This window comes from Acinonyx jubatus, chromosome X (genome assembly GCF_027475565.1).
Source record: "Acinonyx jubatus isolate Ajub_Pintada_27869175 chromosome X, VMU_Ajub_asm_v1.0, whole genome shotgun sequence".
Classification (NCBI taxonomy): domain Eukaryota; kingdom Metazoa; phylum Chordata; class Mammalia; order Carnivora; family Felidae; genus Acinonyx; species Acinonyx jubatus.
This window is the reverse complement of record NC_069389.1, coordinates 32,537,566-32,552,003: the sequence shown is the minus strand read 5'-3', so window position 1 is coordinate 32,552,003 and position 14,438 is coordinate 32,537,566. Positions and strand designations below refer to the sequence as shown.

Genomic DNA, 14,438 nt, shown 5'->3' with positions numbered 1-14,438 from the left:
GCGTTTCATTTGATCCTCACAATCAACCGTGAAATAGGTATAAATTTAAGTTTTCACATGAGGCTGTAGGAGGTCAATTCACCCAAGTAACGGAGCTAGTAAGTGGACAAATCAAAGCGGCTTGTCCATTATTACATTACCTACAATTGTTGGCTAGATGGTAATGACATGAATACGTGCACATAAATACAGCAGTGGGGACTCAAACAACACTGCGGACTGTAGACTGACGCTAGGTCTCCCCATCTGATCACACTGTCACAGTTTCCAGCTCTTTAACACCCATCTCTTGTTTCCAGAGAGGTCGGAAGCAACGGGACAGAAGCCTCCCATCGCGCAGAACCCTGCCCATGCTCCCAACGGGGGGGGTGCCTTTTCTACACGAAGGCGGGGCTCTCATGGGGGCCGCCCCGAAACACGTATGGGGGCGGAGTCTCCTAAAAGGCCAGTGCGCGGCCGCGGATCTCCACCAACCCATCGCTCCGCCCCGCAGGAGACTACGCGCCACCATGGAGGAGTACCATCGCCACTGCGACGAGGTACCGCCCCTCGGCCACCCGCGAGCGACCCCCGCCCCCGCCCGCCTCGGCGCGGAGTCTCCACCGGGTGGTCTTCCGGCGCCAGGCGGCCGCGAGAGTTGGGGTGCGGCGCCCTCCGGGCCCGGATCCTCCCCTCAGGGCCGGGACCCGCCCCACCTGGCTCGGCCCGGCCACCGACCCCGAGGTCCTGAGGGTGGGCTGAGAGCCGGGGTGGCAGGGGCGGCTAAGAGCGCGCGGGGCGGGCGGGGGAACCGGGACCCAGGGGTGGAAGGACGGACTCGGGGTGCGTGGGGGGTGGGGATGGGGTGTCGGGCGCCGCCCGTCTGCGAGACGGGCCTTAGAAACCGGTCTGCCGGGCGGCTTCCTCTGCCCCTTGGCGTCCCCAAAGCAGGTGGCAGAGCCCCCCTGCCCGGCACCCTCGTCTGGGTGGACTGGTAGGAGGTGCTTCATGGATTACGAGCCCTTGCTTGCTGACTCGGGCTTCCCGGCATCTCACCGGAACTCCATGGTGTCTGTTGTTACCTTCCTGTTACTGATAGGGACTCTGACGTTCATGGCGGCTAAGTGGTTTGCCCAGAGTCAAAGCTACCAGGAATGACAGATGTTCCATTTGAACCCAGGCCTCTGGCAAACACCTACAACTCTGGCTTCACTTAACCACTAGGAGGATGAGGCCTGTCGGATCCCAGAATAACCTGTGACAAGGCTGAAGGGCAGAATAGACAAAGACATTTTCTGTCCCATGGTAGCCACAGGTGAATGGTGCAGTGAGAAAAAAGTAGGCACCTGGAGGAGGTGCCACAGAAAATAGTGTGTTATTAGACCCGTGGAAGGGGCTTCTGGTTCATCCATCTTTGGGATGTGACACTGCGCAGAAGCTACAGCCATATTTAACTTCATTCGTTCTGTGATGTAGGTTAGTGGGAAAGTATTCTTATTTTAGCAATTGAGGCACAAGCAATTTCACTCTCAGACATATCCCACAACAAGTGCTAGTCTCCTGACTCCCAAGAGGGTTCTGTACTGCTGCACTTCCTAAATATAAAGAGAAATACAATTACATATGTCACCATGGTACCCAGTACTACCTGATGATTTACTGACCTCCCAAATTGAAGTGAAAGGAACATCATTTAATTGGTAGGCCACTTTTCAAAATAGACAATGACCTTAAGATAAAATGATCATTTTCATAGGGTCAAAACGTGAGAGCTGTTTTCATAATCCTAATTGTTTAGAATATTTTTATCCCTTTGTTGTTGGGGAAGTCTGTGGTGTAATTAAATGATTTGAAAATATTTTAAATCTGTGCTTGAGATGATACCTATCCCCAGAATTGTTTTTTGAACTAATTTTAAGTTTCATAGTGGGACTTACAGAAATGGTCATGTCATAAAGCACCTTGTCTCCATGGAAACAACTCATGTATTACCTGAAGAGTTTTGGTTTAGTTTACAATCTTATCACATAGCCGAGTTCTCTACTCTAGGACACTTGGATGTCATTAATAGTTGCTTTTAACTCAGAATTCTATCAAGCCACTCCACAGCAAAGATTAAGTTGCCAGACCTATTATAGTATTAAAGTGACATTAATTTAGAATGATCACCCATGTTCATTATCTTTAATTCAGGAAAGCCACGTTGTTGCCCAGCATAAGTTAAAAAAAATTTGAAAACCATCTATTAATCAGTCTCTTCTCATGGACCACTTCATTCTCACTTTGCTGTAGCCATTTCCTATATACTGATGTCTGTGTATACATCTTTATCTCCTCCTGCGATTTCCTGAGCTTTATAATACAAACATTATCAATCCTAGGGCATTCATCAAAATCACCACTTAAAGCTCTTTAAAAAAAAATATGGTTGCCCAGGCTGTGCCCCAGACCTAATGAATCAAAATCTCGAGGGAGGTAGGTGGGGAACACATTCTGCAATTTTAGAAGTTTTAGAAGTGTTCTAGGTGGGATTAGCAGCCTCCATAGACCTGATGTTACCCCTCACCCCTATGGTCTGCTGTCACTAACACCTGTCCAGGCCAGCCTAGGGTATTCTGTGTGTCATCACATCTACAAATAAAAGGAAATCTGTGTTGAAAGCAGCTGTATCTTTTGTCCCCCCCCCCTTCTTAGGTTGGCTTCAATGTTGATGAAGCTCACAATATTGTTAAAGAGGTGAGTTACACATCTTGTTCATCTTGAAGCTTGTTCTGTTGACTTTCAGTACAAAGTTATAGACCTTAGTATTAAAACAAGATTTTTAATATTTGCTCTTTATAGGGGTACCTCTATGTTTTGTTGTATACTATCAGGCATCCTGGGGCTAACTCTGAAAGTGATGTTGGAGTATTAGTCTAGAACACCGGTCTCCTTTTTCTAAAACTGATGGGCTGTCTTTTGAATGGAAGAACTTGTATTCCAGTAGGCCAAATATTATTTTAAATGTTAATGCTATAAAAGTATGTGTGTATGTGTATCTCACACGCCCACACTTTTATGTCTGTAAGCTATTTGTATATGTCAAAAGACTGTAGAAATATGCTTTTTTAGCCCAATATAATTGAAAAATAATCAGTTAACATCTTCTAGACACTGATATGCTAAATCAAAATCTTAAGAAAATTATTTGAAACATGAAATCTGGTCCTCCTAGTAGGCAAACAGACAAGAAGTTCTATTTGGGAATCAGTTCTGGCAAAGGAACTTGAATTATTATAGTCATATCACATCCAGACTATACTGTGGGTAAGGTATTTATAAACACTTAATAGTCCTGAGTCATTTTTCACTGTACCAAATCCTAGAAAAAAAATGAGTTGGCCCAGAAGGCAACCTTGTATTGTAGGTATGGTGGTTAGGTCTGTGTCCTAACAGGCCCTACCTGCCTTTAGTCTGGGCTAGGTTGGCTTGCCCTCTGGACATTGAGCACCTCCTCAGTCCATGCTGAGACAGTGCCTCGCCTGTCTGAATGTTCTAGGGCACAAGCTCACCCAGAACTAGCCTTGTACAGCTAGATCAACTCAAGGTTTGAGAGCCAGGCAGGCACCTGAAAATCCTGCCATATTTTAATAGTTCAGAATCATGTATTAGAACTATGTAGTACAGCATGAAGACTCTAGTTAACAATACTGTATTGCATGCTTGAAAGTTGCTGAGATAGATCTTAAATGTTTCCACCATGAAGGCAAAAAGTGATAACTACATAGGGAGATGGATATGTTAACTAAACTTACTGTTATCATTTCACAATATGTACGTGTATCAAATTATTGTGTATCAAATCATCACATTGGACACCTTGAACTTACATAATGTTTTATGTCAATTACATCTTTAAAAAAGATTTTTTAACATTTATTCATTTTTGCGAGTGAGAGAGACAGAGCATGAGTGGGGGAGGGGCAGAGAGAGAGAGGAGACAAAGAATCAGAAGCAGGCTCCAGGCTCCTCTGAGCTGTCAGCACAGAGCCTGATGCGGGGCTCGAACTCACGGACCACGAGATCATGCCCGGAGGTGAAGTTGAACGCTTAACCGACTCAGCCCCCCAGGCACCCCTATGTCACTTACATCTTAATGAAGCCAGAAAAAATAAAACAGCAGCAGCAATAATGATGAGGGTGATCTCTAACATTGCATATGTGCTTACTCTGTCACAGTCACTGTGCTTGAGCACTTGACATTCATGATCTTACCCCATCCTCACAACAACCTGATAAGATGAGGCCGTTATCTTTACTTTCAGGATTAGGAAAATAGGGGCTCTAAGAGGTTGTGAGATACCTCTGGATGTGGATATAATGCATGTAAGTCACTGACAAAAGGTCACAGTGACTAGGTGGCAGAAGCAACCTTACAACTAAGCTTGTGATACTAAACCAGCACTCTTTGTCAGATATCAGAAGTGGATGTGAGTGGGCACTAGAAAATTACTTAACTGGCTTGTTCTAGAGCACCTGAAAAGTGCTCTTTCTTGATTTACTTTTAGTGGCAGGAGGTGCGAGCTTTCTAGCTAAGTTAATTACATAATATAAATGAAAATGTAATTATTACACATGAGAATTCTGTTTTTAAATTAGCGTCATCCTTTGTTTCTAGCATCTGAAACCTACTTCAAATCCCAGCTGTTTCAAAGTCATTCTTTAACCAATTAATATCACCCTTTCTTCGTCTCCACTTCCCCTCCATAATCCTTTTATGAGATAACTTATCATCTTTGATTAGTCTTTCTTGGGCTACAGATTTCTTTTGTTAGCTTCTCTGCTAGCTCTTTACAACAGAGGCCATGTCATATTTATCTTTATATGGCCCATAGTATCTCACAGAGTGAGATAATATGTGCAGGAAATATGCGTTGAAAATTCTAAAACAGAGGCAGTGCATAATAAATATTTACCAGATGCATATTTTCTAAGATGCTTTTGGGGGTTATAAATGTTTATGAATAAACTTTTGTTGGGATTTGTATATGTCTTTAACTGTCCTCTGCCCTTTTAGTGTATAGATGGGGTCTTGGGAGGTGAAGATTATAACCAGAATAACATCAACCAATGGACTGCAAGCATCGTGGAACAGTCCTTAACACATTTGGTTAAGCTGGGAAAAGCTTATAAATATATCGGTAAGTATCCATGTCCTTCCTCACTAGTCTGTTCCCCTATGTCCTCATGGTCTTTTCTGAATTTAGAGCATGTAAATGAATGATACACAAGTTGAATCCTAATAGGATATGAAGGGCTTCTGGCTTATGCATCCAAAGATAATATATGGTAATACCTAAAAGATGGAGATTTTTCACTACTCAAAAGCAACCACCTACTTGTCCTTTGCAGCAGCACCTTTTGCATTTGCATCAGCTACCTCTTTCCAGGGAAGCCCACTCGGCCCCACTGTTTTCCTGTCAGTAGCTCTGTGCCTCCTTCTGTGTAGGACTGTGAAGGGCCACACAGTAATTGTTTAGCCAGTGTCATCTTTTCTTCATTTTTGTGTCTGGATTATGCCCATGGAATGAGGCACCTGATTTGGCCCAGATTTTTCCTGCACTACAATCACCAGTAGTTATGGCAATGGGCAACAGACTGGATCCAGTGGAGGCAAAATCATGGCAGTAATCAAGAGGACTTATTTTTTCTAATCTATTCAGCGAATGTTTGTTTTCTGTTATTTTACAGCTTTTAGAGCCTGAACTCAAACACTCAGATCTTACATATCTTTTCCTTTGCTTGTAAGTGTCCTCATGCTGCAACTTTATTTTTAGTGACCTGTGCGGTGGTCCAGAGGAGTGCATATGGCTTTCACACAGCCAGTTCATGTTTTTGGGATACTACATCTGATGGTAAGAGACCTTAAGCTGATTCACACAAAATCCAACTTCTAGTAAAGCCACACAGTGCACTTATTATCAAACGCTTATTTAGCTCTCATTAAATTTTGAAAAGGCTATCAACCGGATTGCTATGTACCTAGAAACAAGCATGCCTCAGACAAATACAAAATGTGAAGATGTAACAAATTGCAGGAAATAAGATATTGAAACCAATGAGATATTTTAGTAATATTCAATATTTTGGCAATTTCAGTATTTTGCTAATATTTCAAAGTCTTTTTTTGTGTGTGTTTCAGGAACCTGTACCGTGAGATGGGAGAACCGAACCATGAACTGTATTGTCAATGTTTTTGCCATTGCTATTGTCCTGTGACACAGTAAAAATGTCCGGCCAAAGCCGTTAAATTAAGAATTTGTCAGTGTATCCTTTCTAAAAAGAGTAATAGTTACTTGTTAATGTATTAGATGACAAGCGTGCAATATGCTTCAAAAGCTCTCAACAAAAACTGAATATTCTAAGCAAAAGCCATCTCATAGTAAGTTGGCAGATTAGCTCATTCTACACAGCATCATTTACATGGGAAAAATTTAATGTTGGCAAAAAACAAAAACAAATATGGCATGACATGAAAATACAGTCTTATATTTACACCGGCTTTTCACTAACATGTGCGTAAGGAGATGGAGAAATCTGTTCAGATAATAAAATTCTCTTTCAGCAGAGAAGTTAACAGGGATAAGTATATGAACAAAAAAATGCTGCAAAGATAAATGTGGAGAAAATGATAATTAGCTAACATTTCTTAGTTTTTGATTTCTCCTTAGTTGTACATCTAATTTACTGGAAAATAGTTTTCTTCCATACCAGCTATTATTACAGTAACAGCCATCATTGACTTGTTCATTTTTTCTGAGGACTGTCAAAATGTTTTTTTAAATTTCAAACTCTTAGATTTACATGTGAGGACCAATTAAATCTGGTAACTTGCATTCCGTGGTGAAACAAACCTCGTGATGAAAAGTACATGACACTAACAGCTGCCTTACAATGGACTAAATTCATGTAGAGCTAACATTTATTGAATTCCTATTATATGTATATTTCTCTGTTAACATTATAGTTCTCAATGTATTGTGCAAATTCCAAGTTTCTTTTGGCACCTGTTCAGTTGAACAACTAACATGTTCAGGGCAGAAAAAAAAGAATTGTTTTACAAGAAGAAAAGGAATCTGATTATCCATGTAGAAGTAAGCAAAATGAAAAGCACTTAATGCTGACAGAGAATTAGAGATGTCATTTTAAGAACTGCTTCCAGTAAGTAAAAAAAAAAAAAAAGCGCATAAAATATGCAACTCTTAGTTAAAGGCCTTACTAGCAGTATAACTAGACAGGTAGCAAATTTTGTCATTGCTTTAGTTACAACCATCTGTAAATAATTTAAATACTTATTACATGAGATTCAAATTGAGTGGAATAAAGTATAAATTCAAAGTATACAATCATTAGCAGGTTAATGAATATCTCAGGGCTTATAAAATGTAGTTAAATTTAGTAAGAAGATAAAAGATGAAAAATTAGGGTACACAGCTGGTCACCAAACGCGAAGTCAATCTGGTTATTTAGCCCAGAAAACAAAAATAATTTTGCATATTACCACTAACACTAATATATAGGGAGGAGAACCATGATTCATTGCATTTTGAGGGGAAGGAAAGGCTTAGTATTAATACTGACAATATTAACATAGTATTCTTGTAGGAATACTATGTGCATGTTTGATATGTTGCTGTGTAACAGTAATTGTTCAATGTTTAAGAAGAACATTAAGAAAATACAAGGGTAGAGTTTCATGTGGGGAGCTACATTTTTGGCACGTCAAAAATTCTCATAGCCATTACCTTCATCTTACTTTGCGCTGCTGGCTTTTGTGCCCTTGAAGATTATAATAGTGACCAAAATATCTGTGCAGTTAAGGCTTGCTTTTGATTATTGTTGTTGAGGCCTGATTTTAAAGGAATAATAATCAAAAATACCTCGTGAACTTGCTATCTGCTCTGTTTTTATTTAAAATATAATAAAGATTATCTTCCCGTGCTGTACTTTTGCTTCTTGTATGATCATTGAATAGTTAAAGAAATGGCACCGTCCTCACTCTAGGAAATTCTCAGTAGGAAGAAGGAATAAGGAATGTCAGACCACATAGATACGGCATACAGAGTAAATACCAGTAAAATAGCAGCCCGAAGCCAGTATGCAACGTTACGGCATAATTAATAGCTTCTATTCTAGGCCTTATATTTTATGATTTTAACACAAAATTTCACTTTTAAAAAGTCAACGTAAAATACATTTTGCAACTATGTGTTAGCTTTTAATGACTATTTTTGGCCAGGAATTTTGCCCTGTTTGTCAACTTGCAATTGAGTTGTTGCTGTTTTTATTTTTAATTAAAGACTTTAAGTATATAAAATTAGGGTATTCAAATCTAAGTACTAAGTCAGATTTTTGTAAAGCTGCAATTTTATGTTTGTAAAGTGCTAGTATGCTGCCCTAAGTTGATGGCAACATCTCATTACGTTTTCTCTAGTAAAAAGTACTTTTTTACTCTTCTTCCCAAGCTGGGTGTTATCTAATTATGAGTCACTGAAAGCATTTCACCACCTACAGTCATCATCACATTTTTAAAGTAATCTTACGATAGTGAAGATTATATTTTCAAAGTTTGAGTAAACAAAAAACCTGTCTGTTCCTGATAAGTTTCTTTTTTAATGTTTATTTTGAAAGAGCACAAGCAGGGGAGAGGGGCAGAGTGACAGAGGGAGAGGAAGAGAGAATCCCAAGTAGCGCAGTGCTCAACGTGGGGCTCAATCCCACGAACCTGGAGATCATGACCGGAGCCAAAATCAAGAGTTGGATGCTTAACCAACTAAGCCACCCAGGTGTCCCCCTCAATACGTTTCTTAAAAGTGGGAGAACACTCTGACTCTTTATGACAAAGGAAGTAGATCGGTCACATAGCAGACACCAAAGCAAAGTTTGAGACATGAACTGAAAATTTCACCCCACGTGTTACAATGTACCCAAGAGCAATTTATTTTAAAATCCAGAAGGTGGAGCTATTTTTGCGGCCAGAAAGATTCAGTAAAATTGAGCTTTGCATATTTGTGAAGTTCCCTATAAAAGGATCTTACACATTCAGCTCTTACAGGATTTAGATGGCCATCACCAATATATGTTAAGTGGTCCAGGAGATTCTAGCCCACCATGTCTAGTTGCAAACCCTGTAATTCCCAGTGAAGTTCCACTTAATGCCATTCTATGTCATCCTTGGATGTGTAGGATATATTGACAATCCAGGACTATTTAGACATCACCCCCATTGCTTCATGAAGAGTGTCTGTTTCCAAAGCGGTTTCTAAAGATCTCAGAGACAAAGCTGGGACTTTGAACAGACACTTGCGGCACCACTGGTATGGTACGTATCTTCCCTAAAGGACAAAACGTGGGCAACTATCCCCACTCTGGGATCCCATAAAAGTGTAGACTACGTGGGGAGGTTTCTTTGCAGCTCTGCCTTACCCCGTCGGGGAATTTGATGCCCGGGCTTATCCAGTAATGCAAACCTGACTTTATTCATGCTGAAATACATATCTTTATATTGTCCTGAAGGCTTCATCTTTTTAGGTAATTTTTTTTTATGAACACCAGCTTCTACCTTGAGATATTTCAGTCTGGGTTTCTCAGGGCACCATTTTACATGAGCCAGTATTATTACTTAATGAACGTTCTGTCGACTCGCTTTCATCCCCTGTAATACCTTATGGAGAAAGTCTGCATGAAAATGATTAGATTTTGGTGTGTACTGACCTTTAATTTTGTAGGCTAGGAATTTGGGTTAAGCTGCATGCGCTAACATAGGCTTTGAAAGTTAATGCTCATGCAGAATACCACCCAAAAATGATCAGGGTTAGAATAATGGTTTCTTAATAATCAAAGTAAACTTGTTCTGTAAAGGGAAAAAGTGAAATATTTGAGACTTTGCAGGCCTTTTGCAACCATTCAAGCATGCTGTCGTCGTATGAAAGCAGCCATAGACCGTGGGGGAAATGCATGGATGTGACTGTGGTCCAGTGAAATTGTTTACAAAAACAGGTGGCCGGCTGGCTGAGCTTACCAACCTCTGCAGTAGAGTAAGAAGTGTTTCCCAGCCACTTAAAAAATCAGACATTAATGGATCTGAGAACTTTTTTCTTTTTATTGTTCTCAGTTACAAACAGTGGGACACAAAGCATTTTTATATATTGTGTTATTATCTTGGACTCAGAGGGACCTTATCAGGAAACCAAACCTGTACTCTCTTTATTAAAAGAGAGAAGGGCCACAAATCAACTTTTCCAAAACTAAAGTATTCCTTTTTTGATATATATCACCTAACTTTTCCCTAGTTGACAGATAATTTTATACCTTATTGCCTCGAAGTTCATTTTACCAGCTTAAAGAACATTTCTGAAAAGGTCCACATTTTGTGTTTTATTGATTTTTGCTATTTTTGTGGGGAAGATAGGTACCTAGTCTACCTAGAGAATCTTCCACACATACCAGACATGGCAGTCATGGCCCACTGACTGCCTCCTGTTAGCAGAAATCACATACAAGAAAGTGCACAGCCTACAGATGAAATTACCCCGCCTTGTAATTTGAGAAAGTAGATGTTCTTTACCCAGGAACAGCAATGAATCGCATTGGCGTGGACCCAATGACGGCTTATCCATACACTGAGTTTTAATCCACAAGATGGCTAGGGTACATTAAGTCAAGCAAAGTAGTTCCCTCTGAATTGTGGATCCGAAAATAAGGAGCATTAGTCAACAGAAGGAAAAGGGAGCAAAGAAGCAGAAGTCTGGTCAAGGATTAGGACAAGTTTTCTGATTGGCAGAACATTCGGCACAGCTTGCTCTCCTCTTTCTACACCCTCCAATCCACGGAAGACCGACCATGCGTCAGTACCAGCAGCAATGCTGAAAATGGTGTCGGCAGCGACTGTGGTGGACGGAGTAAGACAGGGAGCAGGTTGATGGGAATGGTCTGGCTTAGAATCACTAGCATAGGGTGACTTAAAAAACCTGTACAGGAATGTTCATGACAGTTTTAATAGTAATAGCACAAGAAACTAGAAACCACTTAGATGTCCTTTAATGGGGTGGGTGGTTTAACCAACTGTGGTAGGTACATGGAATAGGACTTAGAAAAAAGGAATGCGTTATTGATGCGAGAACTTGCGTAAATCTCCAGAGAATTGTGTGGCGTCAAAAAGTCAATCCTAAAACGGTACATACTGTGTGAGTCCGTCTATAGAACATGTTTGAAACAACACTTTAAAAACTGGAGAATAAATTAGTGGGTGCCAGAGGGTAGAGATAGTGGGCAGGAGGGAGGTAGAAGTGGTTATAAAAGTATCTTGATTCCGGTGGTGGACACACAAACCTACATGTCATAAAATTCACATAAAACTGAATACATACAAATGACAATAAAATTGGGGAAATATTTAAAAAAATTTTTTTAGTATTTATTTTTGAAAGATCGACAGAGTACAATGAGGGAAGGGGCACAGAGAGAGGCAGAGAGAATCCCCAGCAGGCTCCACACTATCAGTGCAGTGCCAACGTGGGACTTGAACTCATGAACCTGGGAAAAATAATCATTTGTCTTAAGACAGAAAACAATTCAGGCTAGAAAATCGCAAGCAAATATATTTGCATACAGGAGGGAATTTTCCTTCCCGTGGACATCCTGTGCCGGCCCTTAAAACAAACTCAGGAGCAAATAAATACATTAAATTAAGTAAATGTTATTAGGCAGAAGTAAGAAGCACACGGTGAAGAATCCAAGGGGATGCCCATGGCTCTAGCAAGTGGAAGTTGGAAGAAGGAAAGCTAGGGATGCCCAGACTCATGGACTAAGAAGGGAATAGAGTGAGAACGGCTCATCATAAAGTCAGAGAATCCCAGAGTTGGAGGGGACTTTGAGGTTGCCTCTGCTAACCTCCCGGCCCCGACAGAGATTCTTTCTACAAACACATTTGGCGGAAGGTTTATGAGGGAGGTTGTGTAGGGCCTGGATTAGAGGGTGCGGTGAGGTCTACGTCCAAACCTAGCTGGCGGGGTAATGTCTTCCACTAAACTTGTCGCCTTTGATGCTGAAATCACTCGAGTAAGGAAGTATGGTCGGGTTTCCCGGAGGAAAAACACCGGGAGGGCTCTATCCCAAGCAAATACACACACGCGCGCACATTGAGGGTTGGTACAGGCTTTGAAAGATAGAATATTGAAATTCTTGTTTGGTCTTCTCTTTAAGGCATTTACTTCCCTGTGCAGTTTAGCTGTGCTGCCACCAGGGGACAGAAGGATGCCACTGTTTAAGTACTGATTGTGAACTTGAAAGTTTGTGCTTTCCTTGAAGTTCGAACAATGGCTCTGCTGGCTTTGATCTCTTACCCAAGATGTCTAGCCATAGATGTCCAGCTTTGCCTATAAAATGTATCCACTTGTTAAAATGATTCAAGTCTGTCAAACTTTAAACCCATCATCACCCTGGAACCCACATTTTCCAGGCCTCCAAGTAGATAAGCAGGAGAAATACTGGCAGTCTGATTTATAGCAACTCTTCCTCAGAGAAATCACGGGAATTCCGAGTCTTTCTGTTCCATTCGAGGTCTCTCAGCTGTATCTCATTTGTATTCCTCAGTGGCCCTTCCTGGCCTCCTCTTACCAACCTCCCAACACCTACTCTCCTTCCCTGGTCTCTTCCCACATGCAACCCAGGCTGAGGTCAGTGACTCCTGCAGTAAATGTTCACTTAATGTTCACTGTGTGCCAGACACCGTTCCGGGCTCTGGGGTATCAAACCAAACCCTTCCCTCATGGAGCTTACATTCCAGTGGAGAGGCAAACAATAAACAAATGTGCTCGGACAGTAATACTTGCTCTACAGAAGTCATAATAAATAAGAAGTAATGCACGTGTTACCAGACAGAGGTTCCAAACGCAGGTCCTGCTGCTCGCCACTCGAAAGTCAGTACTTGAGAGACACGTGATGGTCAGAGAGGAGAGGTTGCTTTATTCAGGAAGCTGGCAGCCTGGGAAAACAGCAGACGAAGATCCCAAAGACCAGGTCCCCCTTCCGGGCATAGCGGGAGGTTTTTAAAGGGGAAGGCACAGGAAATGGTAATGGGGCTACACGCAGGAGAAGCTGGTGCTCAGCAGTTAATCATTTGTCCTTAGGACGCTTCCAGATTCTTCCATTCTGCCAGTAATCAAGGCTCCCAGGTGTCTCTTATTGAGGATACCAGGGTCAGCGGCGGCTGTTTGAGTGCAGTCAGACCGTATCTTCCAGAAAGACCGTATCTTCTTGGTCCTTTGTTCCTCAAGGCCAGTGGTCCGCAGGATCTCAAGGAAAGTAGGTTAGTTCTGCTACAAACCGGGGTTTAGGTCAGTGTGCAAGGAGCACATAAGCTCATCGGTTGGCATGCTGTCACACAGGGGAGGGTGATAGGGAGTGATTCAAGGAGGTAGCAGTGGCAGGGCTGATGTTTTCCATGGGATTGTTGAGAGCAGACCTCCCTATGAAAGGGAATATTTGAGCTGAGATCTGGAGGTGATGGGGTGAGTCACACAGATTTGTGGACAAGATGCATAGCAGGCAAAGGGAACCACAAGCGTAAAGATCTCAAGGTGAAACCAATCTTGGTATGTTTGTGGGATGACAAAGTGGCCAGTGTGGCTGGAGGTGCGTGAGAAAGGGAGAGAGTGATGGGAAACAAGACCAAATAGGTCACAGGGGACTCGATTGCATAGGGCCATTTGTGCGTGAGATGATGTAGCCCTGGTGGTTTCGAGCAGAGGAGTGATGTGGACACTGTGGCTGCCGTGTTGAGAGTAGACTGTAGGTGGGCAAGGGTGGAAGCAAAGAGCCCGGTGAGGAGGCCGTTGCCGTAGGTCAGGTGAGAGAATGGGGGCTCAGACTGGGCTGGTGGCAGTGGAGGGGATGAGAGGTGGTCAGATTCTGGAAGCCTTTTGAAGGTAGGCTTGACAGGATTTGATCATAAATTGCCTGTGGCATTTCAGAGAAAGAGGGGTCGGGGACAGGTTACAGTCGTGGCCAAAGCAAATGGAGTTTTCCTTTTACTGCAGTGGGAAAGACTGCAAGAGTGTGGACTCCTGAAAACTCAAGGAAAGGAAGTTTTATAAGAAGGACAGTGTGACCCACCATGTCACGCGCTAACGAGGAGGGTGACATCTCTTCTGCAGCTGTGGCTACAGGTGCTGCCCGACTCAGCGTCACCGGTATCGGTGGACTTTTCTGCCATGTCCAATGCTTGCTAGGTAGGGAGATGGTCCTCCTTTCCCAGGTGTTGGAGACAATTCTCATACTTGACCTCAAAATATGATGGACTTCTGTGTTCTTTTCTCAGTTCCTAGGTTCCTGGAGCTCCACGAGAGACAGACAACTGAACTCTCACCTTGCACCAGGAGACAAAGGGACATAGCACCAAGAGCTGTATTCAGAAGTCT

At 42.1% G+C, this 14,438-nt stretch overlaps 1 protein-coding gene across 2 annotated transcripts; it reads left to right on the top strand.

Annotated features, from left to right (window-relative positions):
* Positions 1 to 238: 238 nt before the first annotated feature.
* On the top strand, positions 239 to 7,964 carry DYNLT3 (dynein light chain Tctex-type 3). Of its 2 annotated transcripts, XM_027054047.2 has the most exons (5): positions 251 to 539; positions 2,674 to 2,715; positions 5,036 to 5,159; positions 5,796 to 5,873; positions 6,161 to 7,964. In XM_027054047.2, the coding sequence occupies exons 1-5, from the start codon at positions 351 to 353 to the stop codon at positions 6,235 to 6,237; spliced, it is 510 nt and encodes a 169-aa protein (XP_026909848.2). In that variant the 5' UTR covers positions 251 to 350; the 3' UTR covers positions 6,238 to 7,964. The 2 variants fall into 2 exon arrangements, with proteins under 2 accessions (XP_026909849.1, XP_026909848.2); XM_027054048.2 differs by lacking the exon at positions 2,674 to 2,715 and having other exon boundaries at positions 239 to 539.
* The last annotated feature ends 6,474 nt before the right edge of the window (positions 7,965 to 14,438 follow it).

Bases quoted from the DNA above. Each gene is read 5' to 3' on its own strand.
- DYNLT3 (XM_027054047.2), top strand. From the start codon at position 351: ATGCTCCCAACGGGGGGGGTGCCTTTTCTACACGAAGGCGGGGCTCTC. The intron at 2,716-5,035 runs GTGAGTTACACA...CTGCCCTTTTAG, and splicing joins CTCACAATATTGTTAAAGAG to TGTATAGATGGGGTCTTGGG. The intron at 5,874-6,160 runs GTAAGAGACCTT...TGTGTGTTTCAG, and splicing joins TTGGGATACTACATCTGATG to GAACCTGTACCGTGAGATGG.